We start from the raw sequence: 23,378 nt of genomic DNA on the forward strand, positions 1-23,378 counted from the left end.
TGTCGGCGATTATCTTTAAAAAGACTGTTCAGCGGCAGGTAAATGTCTGCTAGAAATCCTCAGGCTGGCGATGATAGCGGCGATTCGATGGTATCTGGAGTCCGGTGCGATAACAGTACTGAATAATCTTTGCAGAATTAATTCAATAGTGAAGGCTGAGATCGGAGCGGCTGCAGAGAGGTGTTGTCGGTACGTATGTCAGACGAGAAGTGTGTGGTAGAAAACAAACTTGTCCGTTTCTTTTATGCAGAACTTTTGCGGGCTAATTACGGATAGCCGGAAAGGGTTGCGATTAAAATTTATTCAATTATATTTATAGAACACTTTAACTTAAAGTTATTACATTAGTTTCAATCTAAATTTCCATGACAAGTCTTCATTTATTGAGTTTGAAAATTACCTATTTCGGGTAATTTAATATTGATCTGTCGGGGTTAATTGACAGATCTAAAGAATAATTTTTATTTGTAAATTAAGAGAGCAACCGAGTCCTTAGACTTACATTATCAGAATTTCCATTTTCGAAATTCCTTCATTTAACTTTTACAAAAGTAGGTACTTAAATTGGTACCCTTTTTATTACAATTCGAAATATTAATTTATTATTTAAATTGAGTGTGTGTAATCAGTACTTTTTAATTACGACAATATTTGATATCATAATTTATTTATTTAAGGTATTCGACTTTGGCCGCGGCGAAAACATCGCGACTAAATTTGGAAAAATAAAATTTATTTTTATATAATTCAAAATCAGATTAAATAGAAATGGACATTTATTTACAATGTTTAGCAAATGATATCCCACAAGTCGTTTACAATTTATTATCTATTTTTAACCTTAATCCTATACATTTCAATTACTTACATTCCACCTTATAAGACCATTTGGTCCCCTTGAAAGAAAATTCATCCGTAATTCATTCTGAGGGGCTATAAGTCACTCAGATTGTACTACGGGACTCAATACACAATTACTTATAGCTTTGTTTAGAGATAGGGCACGTATTTTCAAGTAAAATCGACATTCACGGTCGGATCGAAAAGTTGTGACGTCACTAATTTATTAAGAAAAAATGCCGGCTGATGGCCTGCATTTTGGGGCCGTGTCAGTAGGCAGGGCTCGAAATGGACCGGAGCGCACCGGAGCGCCGTTCCTGTTCCTGAAATGGGTAAAATTATCGCTCCGTCTCGTGGAAAAAAATAATTTGACCGTCTGAGCTAGATAGGCCATATAATAAAAAATCTAACATACTTATTTTTATGAAATACACAAAAAAATTGATAACTATGTCTTCTAACTATCTAACTATGTACTTTTCTTCATAAAACTGTCGTGCGCTCCGGTTCGTAAACTTTTCCATTTCGAGCGCTGAATGTAGGCATTGGCGCACATTTTTCCGGTGAAAAAACCATAATCCTGGTACAATTCACTACGTATAATATCGTTTGACAGGAGCGTGCGCCACTGTCCGCCATTTCATAGATAACATGATATTCCAAATTTGATTTTTTTAAATACTTCTTTGTGGCTGTTACGCACTATTTTTTTTATTGAATAATTACCTAGGCTACTAATTTCCATAGATCACAATATAGTCATATTAAACTAACAAAGTTGCCATTGCAAACAATGAAAGAAATTAATACGAATTGTTATAGTTATCAAAATGAGTCATATTGTATATTATCTACCTATTTTTATCGTCCCTATCATCATCAATCTTGACCTATCCACTGCTGGATGAAAGCCTCCTCAGCCTTATTCGACTCCTTACTTACACATGAATTGTTATATTTATCAAAATCAGTGATATTATATTATTATCTACCTATCTATATATAATGCCATTATTATCACGAGCCTCAATAAATCCACTGCTGGATGAAGGCCTCTCTATGTTGATTGTATTATTGACAGTATTGAATTTCTAATGTTATTTATCTACATATTCATATCGTCATCATAATCATCATCATCATCAACCAGGATCAATCCACTGCTGGATGAAGAGTTCCGCAACCTGATTCTACTACTATTGGTTTAACGAATTTGTGATATTATACATATTTCTATCCATCTTATCATCATCAACTTGAACCAATCCACTGCTGGATAATGGCCTCCCTAGCCCGAATCTACTCCTTTCTGTCATATGAATTGCTGTATTTAACAAAATCGGTGATACTATATTTATCTACATATTCATATTGTCATCATCATCATCATCAACCAGGATCAATCCTCTGCTTAATAAAGACCTCCATAGACTGATTCTACTCCTTTTTGTCAAATGAATTTCTGTATTTATCAAAATCGGTTATATTATATTTATCTACATTTTCATATCGTCATCATCATCATCATCATCACATCGACCTGAACCAATACACTGCTTAATAAAGACCTCCCTAGCCTGATTTTACTCCGTTATGTCATATGAATCCCTGTATTTATAAAAATCGGTGATATTATATATTTTATCTGAATATTCATATCATCATCATCATCATCAACCAGGATTAATCCACTGCTTAATAAAGACCTCCCTAGCCTGATTCTACTCCTTTCTGTCATATGAATTTCTGTATTTATCAAAATCGGTGATATTATATTTATCTACATATTCATATCGTCATTATCATCATCGTCATCATTGACCTGAACCAATCCACTGCTCATTAAAGACCTCCCTAGCCTGATTCTACTCCTTTCTGTCATATGAATTTCTGTATTTATCAAAATCGGTGATATTATATTTATTTACATATTTATATCGTCATCATCATCATTATCGACCTGAACCAATCCACTGCTTAATAAAGACCTTCTTAGCCTGATTCTACTCCTTTCTGTGATATGAATTTCTGTATTTATCAAAATCGGTGATATTTCATTTATCTACATATTCATATCGTCATCATCATCAACCAGGATCAATCCACTGCTGGATGAAGGGTTCCGCAACCTGATTCTACTACTATATTATACCTATTTCTATCGTCCTTATCATCATTGACCTGAACCCATCTACTGCTAGATAATGGCCTCCCAAGCCTGATTCTACTCCTTTCTGTCATTTGAATTGCTGTATTTATCAAAATCGGTGATATTATATTATATCTATTTATATTTCCATTATCATTATGAGCCTGAATCAATCCACCGGTGGATGAAGGCCTCTCTAAGTTGTTTGAATTTCTGTCGGTCATATGAATTGCTATATTTATCAAAATTGCTGATATTATATTTACCCATTCATAATATCGTCATTATCATCATCATCCAAGATTAATCCACTGCTGGATGAAGGTTATCCCAACCTAATTCTACTCTTCTTGGTCATATAAACTGCAATATTTTTTAAAATTTGTGATTTTATATACCTACCCATTTATATCGTCATTATCGTCATCAACCTGTATCAATCCACTGCTGTATGAAGGCCTCTTTAAGCTGATTCCACATCTTTAGGTCTTATAAATTCCTATTTTTATCAGATATAATATGTATTGCTTCATTATTTATCAACATTTGTCTCGATATGAATGTCCCGCACCGGGAAACTATATTGTTTAAGGTTAATTTTTAAATCAAAATATGATTTTTAAAATATTATTCTATGGCTCCGAGCATTTATTTTTTATAGACAATGAAAAAAAATAATGTTTAAATTTATTTTTTATGCTGCTAACCTTTTTCTATTATGTAAATGGGACCCGAAAGAGATTAATATTCGCGTTATATTGGATCGCTATTTATGATAATCACGATTGAGATGTATAATTATTTATCATATTTAAATGCACATACCTACACATATATTGTATTAAAATTAAAATGACAGTGGTAGTAATCGGCGATTGCCAGCTGTTCTGCTAGGCCTAGCAGCCTGAAATGGTGTCAGAAGATATTGAGAAGGCCAGACTCCACAATAGACTACGCACATGACTCCAAATTTGTATTGGCAGTGACGACATGCAGATCGTAAAACTGACAAATCAGCTAAATTTTCAATTGTCTGACGTGAATGAAAATCCATCCCGAAGGGAAAACTACGGCGCCGTCTATACACGCTTTACAATTTTTATATTAAAATCCAACACCAAGTCACTATGACGAAAAGCTGTCTGCAAGACCTAGCGAGACAGACTGGCGAGAGCCAGCTGGCTCAGCTAGTTTTGTTTCATTGTCTATAAGAAATAAATGCTTGCAGACGTAAATATTAATCTCTTTCGGGTCCCATTTACATAAAAGAAAAGGGTTAGAAGCATAAAAAATAAATTTAAACATTATTTTGTTTCATTGTCTATAAAAAATAAAGGCTTGCAGCCATAGAATAATATTTAAAAAATCAAATTTTGAATTCAAAATTAACCATAAACAATATAGTTTCCCAGTGCGGGACATTCATATCGAGACAAATGTTGATAAATAATAAAGCAATAGGGTAAGGTAAGGTATTTTGGCAGTATAGGTAATTCGGCAGTAGTTTTTGAAAAAATGACTGCTAAATAACCTATCGCTATATATGCTTCAAAGACTCACTGATAGATGGAAAAATATCTAATAATATTAAAATAATTTACAGACGACGATTATCACTCGCGTCTTCGCTGGTACAAAACAGTAAAGCGTTTGTCTTGTTGAAACGTACGTATTTTGTTGATTTCAAGGAGACCTGTTTTATTTAATTTACTGTAATGTCATGACTTTTACAACTAAAATCAATTTATAATAGTACAATTAAGAAATAAACGTAGTTTTTTGTTGTGAAATTATTTTGAATGTACCATTTAGTGTTTTGCTGTGATTGCTTAGCTAATAGTGTGAAAATATTAACTTTTTAACTTCAAAATTATAAGCGCCCGTTATAATAATTTTTCAAAGGTAAAATTTTATCGATTTTATTTAATTTCTAGATAGTATAAAATACTGTTATATGTATTACGACATATTTAATGATATTTCATGACAATTGAGTTAAATAAGACTATTGCCAAATTACCTATCATGTTTATATTACATACATTTGCTATTTTTTTCAGCATAACAATTTTTTTTTGCCTAATTCTAATAAAATGCTGAACTTATTATTTGAGATTTTTCATACCGAGTATCTCTCAGATGTCAGAAAGAAAAGTATTACATCATGGTTTCAGTGTTCGTTTTGCTATGTTCCTTATGATGTACGCTGCCAAGACGAGTACACAGAAGATGATATTTTCATGTGTGATAAGTGTAATGGATCCATGAATTCGGATAATGATGAATAGTACCTAGTTATAAACGAAATAATATTTTAATTATTTGTATATTTTATCATAGTGCCAAATTACCTAACCCCCTATTGCCAAATTAAATATCCTATTGCCAAATTACCTAGCCATTGATGATACATTAATAAGTTTAATATTACGTTTAAACAAATAACTTTATCAATATTTTCTTCTATTCATACATTTTTAACATTATAATCTTTATGTCATTCCTTAAAAAGAATAAAACTTTTTATTTTTAAGTGCTCATTTTTTACATTTACTCAAAATACTGTCAAATTACCTTACCTTACCCTACATATTATATCTGAGTCTATTATAGATCAATTCTGATAAGAATAGGAATTTCTAAGACCTAAAGATGTGGGATCAGCTTAAAGAGGCCTTCATCCAGCAGTGGATTGATACAGGTTGATGACGATAATGACGATACAAATGGGTAGGTATATAAAATCACAAATTTAAAAAAATATAGCAGTTTATATGTCCAAGAAGAGTAACCTAAGGGATAACCTTCATCCAGCTGTGAATTGATCTTGGTTGATGATGATAATGACGATATTATGAATGGATAAATATAATATCAGCAGCAACTATAACAATTCGTATTTATTTCTTCCATTGTTCGCAATGGCAACTTTGTTAGTTTAATATGACTATATTGTAATCTATGGAAATTAGTAGCCTAGGTAATTATTCAATAAAAAAGAGTGCATGAACAGCCACAAGAAGTATTTAAAAAAAATCAAATTTGGAATACAATTACGTTATCTATGGAATAATTCCAGTGCGAGCGTTTTCAGACGATGGGAGGATTTCGAATCGTTCCAAAATTATAGTTTTTTCACCGCAAAAAAATTAAGTGCGCCAATGTGTAGATGGTGACATTTGAATAAAAATAATTAGTTCTATCTGTCAATAAAGGATTATATGGTATTAAGCGACGAACATGTAATTTTGTTAGGCGTCAACAGTAAATATGGCGATCGTATACGGATAGTATATTAGTCTATGGTATACGGTATGTAAGAATATATCGGATATAAACGTCACGTACCTGTGAAATCATGGAAAATTTCTGAAATGTGTTCAATTCAATCGGTAGCGCATATTTCGAAGTGAAGATGTAAAAATAACAATAAAATGTCGCTTAAATGAGCTGTTGGTGCGTGCCACTAGTGACACACGTGCCATAGGTTCGCCACCTCTGATCTAATTCAACCCAATTTGATGGACTGTACGATGTGCAGACATAAACCATACGTAGTTACATATTTGTCTCCACCCCAACTCCCAAACTGTGTGTCATTGATGGATCCCAAGATGCCACACACCACGGTGAGATCAAATGAGCTCAACACTCTTTCTTCTTTAGTCATACACCAAGTCTTCGAGCCATACATGACGACTGGTTTTATTAGTTTTTTGTACAAGATCCATATCAAATGTAAATTTAATGCCTTGAAAAGTATACTTACCAATAATTATCTTTTTTCTTGTAGGGAAAATAACGAACCGACAGAGGAAGATTTGCTTAGAAAAAAAGCCCCCTTAGCTGTCGAAGAAAATGGGGGACTTGATCCTTTACAAAACGAGTCGAAGGGAAAAGTATGTCACAAGTATTTCAAGGAATACACTTCAAGCACAAGTCTTCATGGCTTGCAATACTTAGGAGAGGATGGAAGACCGATAATAGAAAGGTATATACATATTTTTTGATAAATTATATATATTTATTAACTAGTTACTAGGTAAATAATACTTTACTTCTAGCAAAATTAAAATGCAAAACTTTATCGTTGGCGTCGGCAGTTTATTACAGTACGTATGGCGGACGGTTTTATTCCATAATGTTCCATATTGTACATTCTTTGATGTGGAAAAATATTAGAGCTGTAACTTTATTGGTTACAAAGTAATGTTAAAAGATATCTGCATCTGACCAAATGTGAAAAAAAGATTGAACTGGCAAATACATATTATATATACTAAAATGCAAGATAACAATTTAAACTTCAACTTTTTAAAAGAAATGATGAAAGGTTTGTGTTGGGATGCTAAATCCGCTTATTTTGATGTATAATACTTCAAAATATCTTATTGTATAAACGAACTTTACAAACTGATTTCCAAACTTTGTTTTTGCTCTCCTGTAAAAAAATGGTGAGACTGCTTATTAATAACTATTTTGCAAACGTACATATTTTGGGTGACACATTTTCGGAGCATGGCTCCAAATAATTAGGTAGATAGTTAAAATTCAACCCATAGGTGATATCGAATCATTGAAATACTAATGGATGCCGTGTGTGAAAAATATAATGGCTCTCGAAGGTCACAAACGCATAAAAATCTTGATGTTCTCTTACTGATTTCATTTTATCGTATATAAAAGTTATTTCCCCCACTGGCGAGCAGACTATAATTTATACATGACTATGTCTATGACTACTATGCTCCAATGGTGAAGGGTGGAGGTAGGCTGTTAAGATCCGCCATAACTGAACTTTATCAGTCATACTTATTTGTCTTCATTGAAATAAGACTACAATTTATATATGGTGTTGGGTAGTTTTTAAATCCAATTAAACCCAGCGAAACCAAGCCTTAATAGATAATAGTCAAACAATCTTCAGCTATCTATAAAATAACTAAAATGATTCAATTAAATCATTCATAACTTTGATTATTTTATAGATATAATAGTATTTTTTATCTATTGTAGTTTAGTTTAGGCAGGGCTTAACGAATTTAACAAATGAACTAACAATGTGTTTAATAATATGTACATATTGTTAATCCAACAAAAACAAATAAGTATGAATTGAAAAGTGTGCACAATTTTGTCATATCGCCCAAAATACATCAAAACTTTAATGGTTTGATTTAGAGAGGGTTTAATTGATGTTTAAAAACTAACCAACTCCATTTGTAAATTGTAGTATTAGTATAATAAAAACAAAAACGTATGACTAACAAAGTTTAATGTGCACTATTTATGGCTTATCTTAACAGCCTGCCTCCACCCTTCGCTACTGCTATGCTCATACATAATAATAATATATTAACGAATAAAAATATCTCAAATACACTGGTCTACATTATTATTTCGAATATTTAGAAAAAAATCCAGTGGGTGTCAACATGGTCGTGGGGGCATGGGCATGGAAGCGGGTCCCCAGACCAGGATCTTTGAATACACCATTTGAATTATGGATTTTTTTGTTATTAGAGCAAATTTATAATATGCATTTATATCACATAATATTTGGTTGACCCATCACGCCGGAACTTTCTGATCCTGGGTCCCCAGGTTAGAGCTCTGTCAGTCCCCCTCTGTGGGGGCCATAGGTGGAAATAAATTGGCAAACTAAATTACCATGACGGGGGACAAGTTGTATTAGTATTTTTGGTTTGCGCATTTTGATTTGAAGTATCATTGACCATTGACATTTCTTTAATATGACTAATTAAGCCGATCAGATGTTTGAGATATGACATACTATTATCACAGAGATGAGTGAGATGACTCAACTTGGAATAAACTATTTTTAAGTGCCGTCTTCTCTACAAAGTTTAGCAATCACCAACGCGATCCTCACCTTTGAGACCACTGGCCAGAATAACGAGGTCATGCACTCAAGATTCCTCAGCAACGATGCCTTCAGCACTCTGCCAATACATCCTTTTATGGAGTTCTCTTCGGTGTGATAAGTTGTATTTTTTACCACACATTGTATGTGTCCCAAATGTCCCAGTTTTCTACGCTTTATTGCGTGCAACAAATACATTTGGCTGTGTCTATTTTTATCGTGCCTTTCCATGTTATTTTAATCATACTACAAGCGAGAAAATATTTTTTCATTCAATTAAGTATTTTTATAAAGGTTTATTAAGGGGGAACATGCTCAGCGTAGGTCAAATGGAGCTTTTATTATATTTTCAAAGCATGATCCTGGACATTCCTTAAACGTTGTAGATAATCTATTTACATAATTTGAAGCCTTATTATCCTTTAAATTTATTTTAAACATTTGATGACTGCATAAAGTATTTTTATTACATAAAATAATATTCTTTAATGTTTAAGAATATAGTCATATTTCAGTACGTGCATGTGCAGTGGTGTTAAGATTTTTAGCATTTATTAATTTTTAAACGAATTTATAAAACCATCAATATAATTTATATCGACATTATTATAGTGAAATATTTACGATAAAAAATTATATTGATAATCTCTGTGATCCCAAATTTGACAAGAATTGGGTATTTTATTATTCAAAAATCGGCAAGATTAACACATTTGAAGATAATTCTAAAGATACTAATTATAAGTTATGTCTTTGACCATTCAAGTGTGATAAACATCCTACGAATAATGATTGCTTTATAATAATTATTGACCTAAGAATAAGGTAGTGTTTTTTTGAAATACGCCATTTCTTTTGGCATTCCCCAGTAGTTAAGCTACAACATACGGCCGTAGCCATAAATTGACAAACTTAAACTGAAGTAGGGAGTAAGATCATGTCGCGCGTGTTTAAACATGTACCTAAAGCGTCAATTACATTGAGCTTTTTTATGAGCTGATTATTGGCAAATTTAAAAGCGGGCGGTTCAGCTACTGCGATTTCATGATTACACACAAAATTTTCCATTCGCTGATAAGCCACAAGCCAGCGAGCGATTTTGACGGAACGTAGTTCGTTTTTTTGCCGGGAAGTCGCTACGCTCCATAATAATGTTTCCATTAAACGTCAAAAAGGTAAATTTCAAAATGAGTAGTTCGTTTTTCCACCACCACGCTCTACTGCGCAGACGCGATACGCCCACAAGCCGGCGTGTAGCTTATAAAGTTGACCGGCTTTCAACTTTTCTCGGTGGAGTGTTTACAACCTGCTTATTAGCTTGTTCGATGATTACACTGGGCGAATTTACAGGCAGATTATAAATTTGCCAATAATCAGCTCGTAAAAAAGCTCAATGTAATTGACGCTTAACCGATTTTTTTAAACAGTACATGTCTTGGAGTAGGAACGTACTTGCACTTGCTAATAATTTAAGGGGGGACATGGTCAGCGTAGGTCAAAATGGAGCTTTTGTTCTATTTTCAAAGCATGATCCTGGACATACCTTAAACGTTGTAGATAATCTATTTATATAATTTTGAAGCCTTATTATTCTTTATAATTATTTTAAACATTTGATGACTGCAAAAAGTATTTTTATTACATAGAATAGTATTCTTTTAAACCTCTCGCTCTAATGTTTTAGAATATAGTCATATTTCAGTACATATGTGCAGTGGTGTTAAGATTTTTTGTATTTATTAATTTTTAAACGCACTTATAAAACCATCAGTATAATTTATTCTCATTTGAAGATAATTATAAGCTATGGGTGTAATGCTCAATTCGTACTTACAGTAAAATTGGTAAATAGCCGAAATCCATCTGGTAACTATAGATTATAGAGTTAAGGAATCCTTAACCATATACTACTTTTGTTATGAACTCGCCCCCTTCTGTATTACCATTTACCACTGACAGCTGCTGTCAAAATAAATTTACGTGTCTATAAAATAGCCCATACACTCAAATTCATTTAACAACATAACATAACGGGAAATTCCGGATTTCGCGAATCTTTTCTCGGGATTTGGGATTTCTTTATTATCAAATTTTAATTGACAAAAAAAACGATTTTCTATATGAAAAAAGTGGACAGAAAACATAAAACGTTCAAGGAATGATCGAAGCATTTAACACAATTAAGCCAATGTCGACTCAAAATGAGAGCAATTTTGTGTCTCAAAAGCGTACGCGATTGTCAGACGCAGCGATTGAAATTGAAAATTTTTGAAATTCTATTTTAATAAGTAATGTTTTGAATTTTTTTTGTTTTCCTACTTCTATTTTGTTTGTCTTCTTACATAAATAAAAAATCATATTTTTTTTGGAATTTGTCTGTTTTTACATTGATTTTAGGTTTTTACAGGTTTTTTTAAATTTCCCGATTTCTCGTGAACTCTCGAGAATTCTTTTCTGGAAATCCCGAATTTCGAGATTGAGATTTCTCGGGAAATATCCAACTATACACACGAAGAAGAGACGTTGGATCTGACTCAGCCTCGTATGCGGATGTCAAAAATGAATTTTAACCTAATTCTGGATGACTCGGAACGAGGTGCCATATGCAACAGCTAAGGAGTGGACATGATAAGGAAGAATAGTCAATTGTTCATGTATTTTGTATTCCACCTCGGATAGAAAACATTGTTCACGTAGGTACAGATCTTCGGCTGAACTAGGCATAATAATCGGCGTGAATGAACGGTTCATAAAATTTATTACGGTAAAGCGGGCAGTACCGAGGAAAGCTTGTACATACATTGCACTGCAAGAAGATCGCGCGTTGCTTAGGAGTGACACATTCCATAGATCGGAAGTGGAAGGACATGTACAGATCACAACTTTCCAGATTATCTCTCGTGGATATGATTTTTTTGGTCTACGCCAACGGCGTTGAATAAGTTTGTATCCTTAGGGAATATAATGTTCGCGCCTTATACTATGGGCCTCGTATTCAGAACCGCCTTTGTTCATATCAAAACTTTCAAACTAAATGCAGTCATTGACCCATTCGCTGCGTCCAACGCAACTGGTGTTAATGATATACTTAGCATGTTATTTAAATGTGGTAATTAAATATTAATTAAAAGGACCGCAATGAATGGCTTTTAACATTAGTTTTAAGGATTGATATTGTGGTCGTTGCCCGAAAATATTGAAAAAATTTCAATTTTCTACATCAATTTACTTTAGTTTAATACTGAAAACTTATAAACCGGCGTGCATTTTTAAAGCAAGTATTAATTAATAGATTATTTTAAGTTTTTATATTAGGTACTTAAGTATTTATTATGATATAAATCTTCGTCATATCTTCTTGTAATAATATACATGTATGACTTGGAAATAATTCTACATCGTTGTCTTATTCACATCAGCTAATCTATCTCAAAAGTAAAGTTGGTCTAACACAAAAGTCAGGTCCACGCACCAAGCGTACTAGTGGGACAACGTAACCTTGAAATTGCGCAGATTGCAATTTCGTCTACTGTGCACGAATTAGTGTAAATTTAATAATTATGGTTACCGCTATTATTTCCGACTGCTCTTACATGGATCCTATTACGTCGCTTTCGTCATATTTTACGTCAAAACTATCGGACTTCACGCTTGTGTGGTATATTATAGGTCGGCCATATCTAACCTTTCTGGATCCCTCCTGATGTTGTTCCCTCATCTCCTTTAGAGGTTCAACATATTTGAATAATCACACAATAACAATTATTATCTCATTTTTTTTTTGTTACAGAGTATGGTGGGTCATAATGTTTAGTCTCTCCATGGCGGCCTGCGTGTATTTGATAATGCAAGTATGGATCAAATGGCAGACTATACCTGTGATAGTCACCTTATCTGAAACTCCTACTCCAATTTGGAAGGTGAAAAATATATTTTCTGTTATAAGTACACAAATAAATTTAAAAAATGATTCATGAATGGATTGCATAATATTATATAGATGCATTCCGGCTATTGTTCGATTTCGAAGCAATTTTTGGTCGCGGCATTGTTTGTAATTTTTATATGCTCTGTGATCAATGTTTGCAACAAATTTAGATTTACATACAAAAGAAAAAAATGAATGAGACGTAAGTAACCAGTGATGTCTCGTGGTAGGTCATGCATCGCATAGGGGGCGGCACATTATACATGGCTGCGACAACTTTTGAGAATAGTGGCGGTTTTTAAATTAGAAGGTAATACTTTCTGTGATGTATACCTACTTACTAATGTACACATTAGTTTAAAAATTATCGAATCATAGAAAACCTGAAAACATAGCCATTATTGTATTGTAATACTCATTGTAATACATGTTGTTAAGGCGGGTTACCGCACAGGCCAAAATATCATAAGGGTGCCTCCAAGCCTGACAGCGCAACAGTCCCCCACCTAAAACCACAATTTTTTGAATCTAAGCTTCGTGAAAATGCTCTAATTATTATCAATAGACGGTGTATTTGTCTTTCAAAATAACTCAAAATAAATAATAAAATAGGTAGGTACCTAGCAAATTTTCTGACGATTTAAAACTAAAAATAAAAACGGATGGCATTCTAAGTCTGCTTAAAAGCGGAACTTTGTTTAGGGACGTCACTGTAAGGAACTTTGAGAGGCATAACTGTCGTTGAGAACTCCGAGGAACTGAAATGTGACGTACTGTTAATTGAGGAGGACGGTCCACGGAGAAACGGATAGCGCGTCATAGTAAGTCTCGATAGAATTATATTACAAAAAACCAAATATCATTTTAAAAAACAATAGAAATTAGGAACGTTATGGAGGATGTTGCTAGATAAAAAAATAAAATATTAATTAGAACGTTTCTCTTTTAAAGCAGTTTTAAATCTAAAATATATTTCTTGAAAAAAGTCTCTGATTTTCTCCAAATTGAATAACACATTTTTACTACTGGTGAAAAACTGTATTAATGATATGTTTTCTCATTTAAATGGTTGCGATTAGGTAATCTTTAAATACATAACATTAAACATAACGATGTCATAGGACAGGTATTTGAAGGAAGTGTAAGAAGCAGAATATTATGAAGCGATCATCGATCGTTTCCAAACAGTTGGTCAAGCTTGATTAGTGTTTGGCTTTGCGAGAATATTGTTCCAGACCGCAAACGCGCATTCCATTGTCAAAAATTATTTTATTTTGAATAAATAGATTTTATTATTTCAGATTTCCCACCCTGCAGTGACAGTGTGTTCAGAAACAAAGACCCTTGCGACCATTTTTAACTATACTGACGTTACTTTAAGAAGACCTGATATTAAAGATTGGGAGTAAGACTTTTTAAATATTTATTTATTTGAATATTTTATTTTAAATATTTATCAGGCCAACTATATTCAGGTTGGGTCACGAAGTTGAGAATCTCGATCGTAGTGCTAGTTGTTGCTTATACTCCGAATGCTATATGGTAAACTGTTGGTAGAGAATTGAGCTTGGTTTTGTTACCCGTTCAACATGTCCATGTGGCGGAGAAATACAGGATGCAAACCACGGGAATGTCCTAAATGTGTACAGAAAGGGAAGAGCTGCTCAAGTTGGTTCAATCAGCTGTTGCGCCCATCGGACCGTCCGACTTGGTCGAGGCCAATTTTATTGCATTTAGAAAATTTGCGGCGTCATGTTGCCAACGTGAAGATCTCTTCACTTAGAATATTTGGGAATTTTGTATTGGCTTTAATTTTTACTTACTAGAATTTTTAATATTGCCACTACATGCTCATCTCATGGGTAACTTAAAGTCATGTAAATTCAGTCAAAGCACATTTGAGTGCATGGCGACCTTAGTCTTGGGTGCTCCTAAGACATTCCCAGTCATAAAAAATGATGCTTCACATCCAAATGTAGGGTCTCGTGATATGATGCGAGACGGGTGTGGTTTGGTGGGGCCATTAACTTCAATGTTTGTAGAAAATGATGATTATTGTAATATGCTAATACATTAATTAATTTGAACAAAATATTCAATCGAAAATCTCCATTTACTGCGAACAGATTACGTATGGCATTCGTAAATAATCAATAACTAGCACTACTGTCATCATTCGCAATTCAGTGCCCCGACCTGACAATAATTTGACGTGGTTTTGGATAATATTTCAATTGATTTTACTCAGCGCTCGAAAAGGAAATTTTTACGAACCGGAACGTTATCTAATTGAATGTGTATTTTATAAAAATAAGTGTGCTAAAATTTATATTATATGGATATAATATGTGCACATTTTAACTCATACGGTCAAATTAATATTTCCACGAGACGGAGCGATTGTTTTGGGCATTTTATGAACTGGAACGGCGCTCCGGTCGATTTCGAGCCCTGGCTTTTAAAGTTTTTATTCTTAAATAAAATAAATGTAAAGTTTTACAGAATAACGGTATCTTCTCTGGCAACCTGAACGTAAATTGAGAAAATACAGTACAGGAACTGCTACAGATATGACAACAATTTTGAGAAGTGTAGTTAAAAAATAAAAATTTTACTGTTTTTCAACATGGCATCCCTTGTATCGAAACAACACAGCATGTACATCCAGCAAGTGTTGATTTTTGATTTATTGATTTTTACTAACTCAGTTAAAGTTGTCCAGATCAACCAGGGCGCAAAATGGACCGGAGCACACTGGTGCGCCGTTCCGGTTCATGCAATCCTCAACATTATTGCTTTGTCTCGTGGAAAAAATAATTTGACCATCTGAACTAGATAGGTCATATAACAAAAAATATAACACACATTTTATTTTTAGAAAAATGTACATAACATTGATAACTATGTTAATATTTTCGGAAAATTATTGAGCGCTCCGTTTCGTAAAATTGTCCATTTCGAGAGGTGAGCTCAACCGAAACATTTCTGTCAAAACGTTAAAATTTTCATTTTGTTTATGGCACACTTAAATGGCCTCCCTCTTTTTAGGTAGTTAATATAATAGGTACTTACCTATATTATTTTGATTTTTTCAGATCTGAATATTACGAAGCAATTTCATTGGTATGCAAAACCGAAGTGGTCGAACTTGATCATTTATCAAACCGATCTATTATAGAGATGATGAAAGATGTAAGCACTACAAACAATTACGTTTTTTTAAATTTATTTAAAAATCTGCGGGGATATGTCACAAGAATGTTCGAAAAAATTAAATATGTCTAGGTTGTCGTTCTATCTGGTGCTTTTTGAAACCAGCCCACCTTTGTGTTGTTATCGTTCTAGACTAGACGGCGCATTGCCAAACCATGGCTGACTGTATGGCCGAATAGACCGGGGTACTGAATTGCGAGTAACGATTGTAGTGTTAGTTATTGATTGTCTTCGATTGAATATTTCCTTCATATTAATTAGTGTATTAGCATTTTATAACAATCATCATTTTATACAAACAGTCTATCATTATATCGTATATTGCATTCGAAGACTAAACAATAACTAGCACTATGATCGAAATTGACAGCTTTATGTCACAGCCGAATATAGTCGGCCTTGTGCCAAACCCTTCCTATCAAAAAAGCGGGTAGAGGCAGTTTTTGCGCTTCCGTAATGTATGCAGCTTTTGGCAGACACATTTCACTGTCGCCATACATACTGCAGTGCCAAACCCAACTTATCGACTATAGTCACTATAGTCTCTGGCAAGACTTCCACGCTTCTAAAGCACTTCTATAGAATGTAATGAGAAATCCTACTTACATGGATCGCAGCAAAAAGAAATATATTTTTTTATTGGTTCCGTTGATATTTTTTAAATAACTGAATGAATTTGATTTCGTTTATTTATAAAAAAAGGTAAATGTATCCCAAAAGTGTAAGTTATTTTTTTGTGATTTGAATAATTACTTAATTTTAAAATCACTCTTATCCACCTCTCTGCGTATCTATTCTATACACAGGACTGCTATCGGCCGCTATCGGCGGCTATCGAGGGTAGTTTATCATATTTATGTATTGAGGTGTTATAATTGTTACACTAATTTAGCCGTCTAACCTGTCAAAACTGCCTATCTTGCTCTAAAAGTTAACACAGCCAAGATAGATGCTGTTAAAACATTGCACTTATTGTAACAATTACAATTAACCATACTATTTGTAGCAATGCAGTACCTACCTAATTCTTTTAGTCCTTGGTGGCCTTGGTATACCAACAATACCATATATTCATCCATCCAAAGTTTTGCTTCAGCGGTTATTTTGGGAAGATTTACACATTGAATAATTAATTAATGACATTGACTGTTTCAGTGCGTCTAAAATATAATTGTACATATTGAAACATTTGCGGCTTTTGACAGATGTGGACAATTAATACTGAAGTGAAGTTTGTTAAAATTCAATCAGTAATGTGAAATGATTTGTAATAAATTTCATTGTTAGTTAGCAATATTTTTTCAGGTTCTCTTTCATATGTTTAGCCCACTTTTTATTGGGGAGGTTTTCTTTAAAGTGCTTGCTTATTGTTTGTTAATAATGGGTTTATTGTGTTGTTACGATGTATTAGCCATGTCATAAATCCGTATTTAACATTATCATGTTGTGTGTTTTTAGGTTGCGCCAACATTGAACGATTTGTTTTTCGCATGTATGTGGAAAAATGCTCCTATAGACTGCGACAAAATCTTTAGTCAAACAATAACGGAAGACGGAGTTTGCTACACTTTTAATATGTTGGATGCTGAAGAAATGTACAAAAAAGAATCGTGAGTATGGATGAAAGTACATACATAAATGAATTATATGCAGTCAAAAAAGGCTTAAAATTCTAATGGATTTAAGTTTTATACCATCTCATTTAACTTATTTTTTGCTACTCGGGTTTCACCTTTCGACATCTTCAGGTACTGTGTCCTCTCACCAATGGTAAATGCACACTGACACGCAATACAGTTAATTATCATTTATATGACAAACGACCGTGTTTAGGAAAAAGGGCGTAACCCACACAGAACAAATTTTACGGGAGAGGCAAAAAACGTTTTTGAAAGTTTTTGGTTCAATATTAATAAAAAAATAAGCACAGACGATTGATGATTTGGTGTAATATCTTTTCGATCTAATAATAATAATTAAAGAGTTATTACCGAAAAATCATGATTGAGGGTAAATGCTTTTTTCCTTAAATTAAAACTTAATTAAAGTTGAATTAAAACCTGAATTTAGATAATAAATCGGCATTTGCGGCTTACTTCCTTTTTACAGAACGCGTATTTAGCTGTATACATTGTTAGTTTAGTTTAGTTGTATACATTGTTATCTAATAAAAACACTTTTAGAAAAATCGAGGGTTACGCCCTCTTTCCTAAACACAGTCGAAATAAATACAATAAAAGAACGTGGACGCCTAATCACCGCCCTAAACTTCTTAAACTCTTACAAGAGAAAGTTATCGATGCAAAAGACATTCACGTGGTAGCTAATTTATATTGATTGGAAACATACAGCAATTATTTAGGTTGATCAGTGGAGATATAGAAATTCGCCGCGGTGTACGACAGGGATGTATACCTACTGTCACCTGTACTATTTAAGCTGTAAATGGAAAATTTTACGAACCGGAGCGCTCGATAATTTTACGAAAATATCAACTATATAATACTATAACTACATTAATTGTAAATGTGATTTATAAAAATAGGTGTGTTATTTTTTTTTATTATATGAAATATCTAGCTCAGACGGTCAAATTAATATTTCCACGAGACGGAGCGATAATTTTGTGGATTTTATGAACCGGAACGGCGCTCCGGTGCGTTCCGGTCCATTTAGAGCCCTGGCTGTACTCGGAAGCTATTGTATATACCTAATTCTTATTTTAAGTTGTCAGCATAGCGAAAAACGATCTCATAAGCGAAATGAAAACTGAAATATTGTAATGTATTTGTGTAGGTGAATATTGTTATTGATTTGGCAAAGTTTTCAGGCAGCGCAAGACAAGAACACCTTTGCCAGACTGATTAGACATGTAGGGCTATTCTAACATATCAATTAACTCAAAAATCAATAAACAAATATGGATATAATAATATATTGGATGACTAATAACATATTATATATTTTTTAAATGTATGGCCCTGAATGAAAACTGAACAAGATTTTCAAGGATCACCATTTTTTTATTGGTATACAAATTATAGAAATCTTGCTAATTTGTCGGTATGTAAGGTGGACGAGGAGAGTGATGTGTGAAGTATGAAGACTGGTAGTTGCTGGCGGCGATGGCGAGTTTATTTGCGAATTGAAAGTTACAGTTTACATAGGTACATACAGACAATATTAAATGATATAACATAGTCCAAGGCGGAGTGATAGTTACACAATTGAGATAAAATGAGGAATGCTACTTCAGCTGAGCGATGGTCTCAAAATACCGGTAAAAGATCGTAACTATGCGATTTCCGGAATGGGTTAATAACATGTGCCGGACGGAACATTATTTGTCATAACATTCAACATGAGTCCATTTGGCGTTATTTATTTGTACTAGCAGAGCCAGCTGCCTCGCTAGATCTTGCAGGTTGCTTGGCGTCCTAATCTAATATACTGAAGTCTAGATAAAATGATAAAAAAGTCTAATCACCATAAAACCCACCGAGCCGAAAAAAAATCGTTTTTTCGGTTAGGTACCTACATATTTAGGTAACACGCGCGTTAACATGATCTTACTCTCTACTTCAGTTATCGTTTGTCAACTTATGGCCGTATGTTGTAGCTTAACCACTGGGAAATGCCAATATAAATGGCGTATTTCAAAAAAATACCACCTTATTCTTAGGTCAATAATTATTATAAAGAAAACATTGAAAAACAATATATGTATTTGCCAGACCCAGGTTTCGAACCTGGGACCCACGACACTATAGGCCGATGTTTAAGCCACTTGGCCATCATGGGCCACCATTTTTAATATAATTAAATTAATAAATGTTGCTTAGGTGAAAAAGTGTTTACTTTGGAATTAGCCACATACGTTGACATACATCACGGAAACATTTTCACATATTCTTTTTTCGCTTCCCATTTGTTTATAATAATGGGTGATTATAATTTACTACTTAATAAAGACCATCTATTCTGCTATTTAAATAAATGTTCACGGCAATACATAGTATTACTACTACTGATTACATATAATTTACCGGACATGGAAGAAAACAACTTAATTCTAAAAATCCGGACTGATTAAAATCGAACTATGCTAGGTATTTATACAATATAGGTTTTATAAGGGTTAATTTATAAATTAGAAAGAAATATCGTAATAATAATATTGACTAAGTACGAACTGCCAGGATTTTCATGAATATCTCATACTGAACTATCACTGTCAATATAGATATTGTAGTGTAATCAAACTTTCATTTATTATGTACTTCGGATTCGTCTATTATATAAATGGCTTTCTTCAACGCCTTTGGTCGTACATATGCCTAGATAATTCATTTTTTTGTAATATGCGTAGCTATAATTGTATGGAGCATTTTTATTTTATTAAATTGAAATGGTTAAAAAATATGTTTTTTTAGATTGTAGTTCAAATACATACCTGGTACCCTGTTTTAATACTAGCGAACTGTTTTTATAAACACCTAATATTATTTAATGTTTTATTAATGGCAAATTGACTTTTAACAGATTTCCCAAGGATTATCATTTTGTCAACCATGGGAACTTATCTACAGGGTGGAATTTACATGACGGATATCCAAAGAATGACCCTATCGACACATACCCATTTCGAGGATCAGTGAGTGTTATATTTTTTACCCAGGGGCGAAACAGGGGAAGTGTGCGCGGGGCAGAGTACCTACTGGGTGCAGTCTGTGTTTGATTGTAAAAATTTAATAAATCTTCGTTGAATATGATAACCATTAAATGACAATTTTCTTATGTCGACAAACAGTGAAAAATTAGTTCCGAACCACTGATTTACGAAATGGTGTTCAAAATCATATTGTTATAACTATCACTAAATGTCTTATAACTATCACTAAGTGATTTTTTTTTTTAAAAAAGTTTAGAATATTACAAAGGACGATTATTATAGTACTATACTATAAAAGTAATAGGGACATCTTAAAGTATTACGTATCAGTATTTTTTTTGCAGTGCATATGTTGTTCAAACGCAAAATGTAATACTTTTTTATAAATATACATACAGGCCTACAAACTTATCTGGAGAATGGCCAAAAATTGAACTACGAACTACCATAGGACGCCATATTGAAAAACGTCATCCGAATGTCAGATTTTGCCAGGTACGAGTCGTGATTGGGTAGTTTTCGACAGTGGCTCCCCCATATCATTCTCCAGATAAGTTTGTAGGTCTGTACCTAGCTTTGAAAAAGTAAATATTTTAGACTAATCACCTACGCAGAATGCCTAAGTTGCTAAATACCCAATTTGGTGACTTTTGAGATCGGACATGCGTTGTATTATAAGTATTGTTATCTGTCAAAATAGATATTTACTAGTTAGGTACATATTATTTAATTTTTTTTTTCTTGAAATGAATGTAATATTGTCATTATTCTTTATACTATAATATAATATGGATAGAATAATGAAAAATCGGATGTCCTGACAAAAGAAACTAGCCTATCAGGCACGTATTATCAATGAAGCCCAGAATGCTCGCACTGGAGTAAGAATGAGATAAAGATAAAGAAAAATGAAGTAAGTCCATACCACCTTCTCCATGCCCGGTGTCCTGGTTTGTTGAGTGACTATGAAATGAGATAGAGTTGATAGTGTGACTTAAGATCAGACAGAAAAAGATGTGATGTTCTCATGGGATAAAGCGATTTGCAGTCCTGCAATTAATGTAATGCTCTGGAAGTATTGGACACATTGTGGCACAATGCCCTAAATTCTAGGGATTGCAATACCGAATGAAAATGTCAATACCGGTTTTTCGGTATTTCTTATTGAATAACGGTATTTCTTAAACATTAAAAAAAACAGAAGAAGGTGCTTATCAATAAAAATATAGCTATTAAAATCTTTTAAAAATATCATTTTATAGCTAAAACCTACATACCTACATTTATTATGTTGACATTTAAATTTTGTGATCATGATTGTAGAACTAGTGATTTTTACAAATATTTGAAAATATTGATAATTTTAACAAAAGCCCTCAAAAGTTTATCAAGTGCAAATAATAAGTCCGGCTGCAGGAAAAGCTTCTTAAATTCAACGCTTGTACCGTCATCAATAATAATTAATTATAGAATAATTGAACATTTTTGTCACGGATGTTTTCTATTTCGAAATAATTTTATGATAATTCATCGCGACAATTACTTATATAAATATATTTGACTAAATTTGTTTTATTATTTTTTCACTTCTGGTGGATTCACTCTATATATTTGCACTCTAGCAGCACTTAACTTAAAATTCATTTAAAAAAAAAAGTAAACGAGTGTGCTTTCTTAATACCAAACCTTCCGGTATTTTGGATTTAAAAACTGGTATTTCGGTATTGATAAATAGCGGTATTGCAATCCCTACTAAATTCTAGTGGCATAGAGAAAAGTTGCGACTTGCAGATATTCGGGTAATTCAAAAGTGCCCTGGTATTTGGGGAGACGGAAGAGCTTACTGAAAAGTTTTTTTTTAACAGAATTGAACAACGGATCCTCACTCAGAGAAGAAAAAGGCGATGACAGTAGGACGTAGTCAGAGCCGGGATGAAATTATAAAAAAAAACGCCAAGATTTGAACAAGAACAATTGGAATGTTTGAACCAGCTAGAAACAATTAAAATGATTATTATTCACTCTGATTAGTGATTACTCACACAACTAATTACATTCAATTTTAAGGAATTCCTATCGAATATACATTGCATTTTTTGATGTATGCTTCAGAGTTACTGAAACTTGATTGTCAGGTAGTACTGTAGTTTATTGGATTTTTAGTTAATAATAAATAAATGCCTAAGTATATTATTCTTATTTATCTAGTGTTTTTATTCTCAATTGTGTGTAAATATCAGCTATGTATATGATAATATATCTGTATTTTGCTAAATAGGGTTCTGGATCACGACACTCATTAGTATTAGTGTTGAAGTCACACTCTGAGGATCTTGATTACGCGTGTTCCGGCCTGAGTCAGGGATTTAAGGTAATTTATATGTGAGTTAAATAATATATTATACGATAGCCGCGTGGCTTAAGCGTTGTCCTATAGTGCCGTGGGTCCCAGGTTCGAATCATGGGTCTGACAAATACACATAATGTTTTTAATTTGTGTTTGAGTCAGGGTATGAACCTAATAGCTTGAGAAAGTGGCTAACATCCATTTCTCGTAAAAACAAAAACTGTTAATACAAGTTTCCACTCTGTAGAGGTCCATATCGACTGCTTCAAGTAAGACGGAAGTAAGTCAAAATTTGGCATTTTGCAGGAAAATTAATTTCATTTTTGAAAAAATATTCTAATTCTC

The 23,378-nt window shown here is 33.2% G+C and overlaps 2 protein-coding genes across 2 annotated transcripts in view; one reads left to right on the forward strand and one right to left on the reverse strand.

Moving 5' to 3' along the window:
- Positions 1–23,378, reverse strand: part of LOC147068264 (maltase A1-like) — a 79,857-nt gene that overhangs the window by 35,571 nt on the left and 20,908 nt on the right. The gene's annotated exons all lie outside the window — the stretch shown is intronic.
- Positions 1–23,378, forward strand: part of LOC147068265 (pickpocket protein 28-like) — a 50,411-nt gene that overhangs the window by 12,742 nt on the left and 14,291 nt on the right. The window contains exons 2-8 of the mRNA XM_085952681.1: positions 6,783–6,980; positions 12,664–12,793; positions 14,103–14,206; positions 15,897–15,993; positions 17,473–17,624; positions 20,557–20,668; positions 22,965–23,057. Coding sequence (XP_085808807.1) covers positions 6,783–6,980; positions 12,664–12,793; positions 14,103–14,206; positions 15,897–15,993; positions 17,473–17,624; positions 20,557–20,668; positions 22,965–23,057 — 886 coding nt within the window. The remainder of the gene's footprint in view (positions 1–6,782; positions 6,981–12,663; positions 12,794–14,102; positions 14,207–15,896; positions 15,994–17,472; positions 17,625–20,556; positions 20,669–22,964; positions 23,058–23,378) is intronic.

Source organism: Rhyacophila brunnea, unplaced genomic scaffold (genome assembly GCF_057557595.1).
Source record: "Rhyacophila brunnea isolate RB1 unplaced genomic scaffold, BYU_Rbru_1.0 scaffold_3, whole genome shotgun sequence".
Taxonomy (NCBI): domain Eukaryota; kingdom Metazoa; phylum Arthropoda; class Insecta; order Trichoptera; family Rhyacophilidae; genus Rhyacophila; species Rhyacophila brunnea.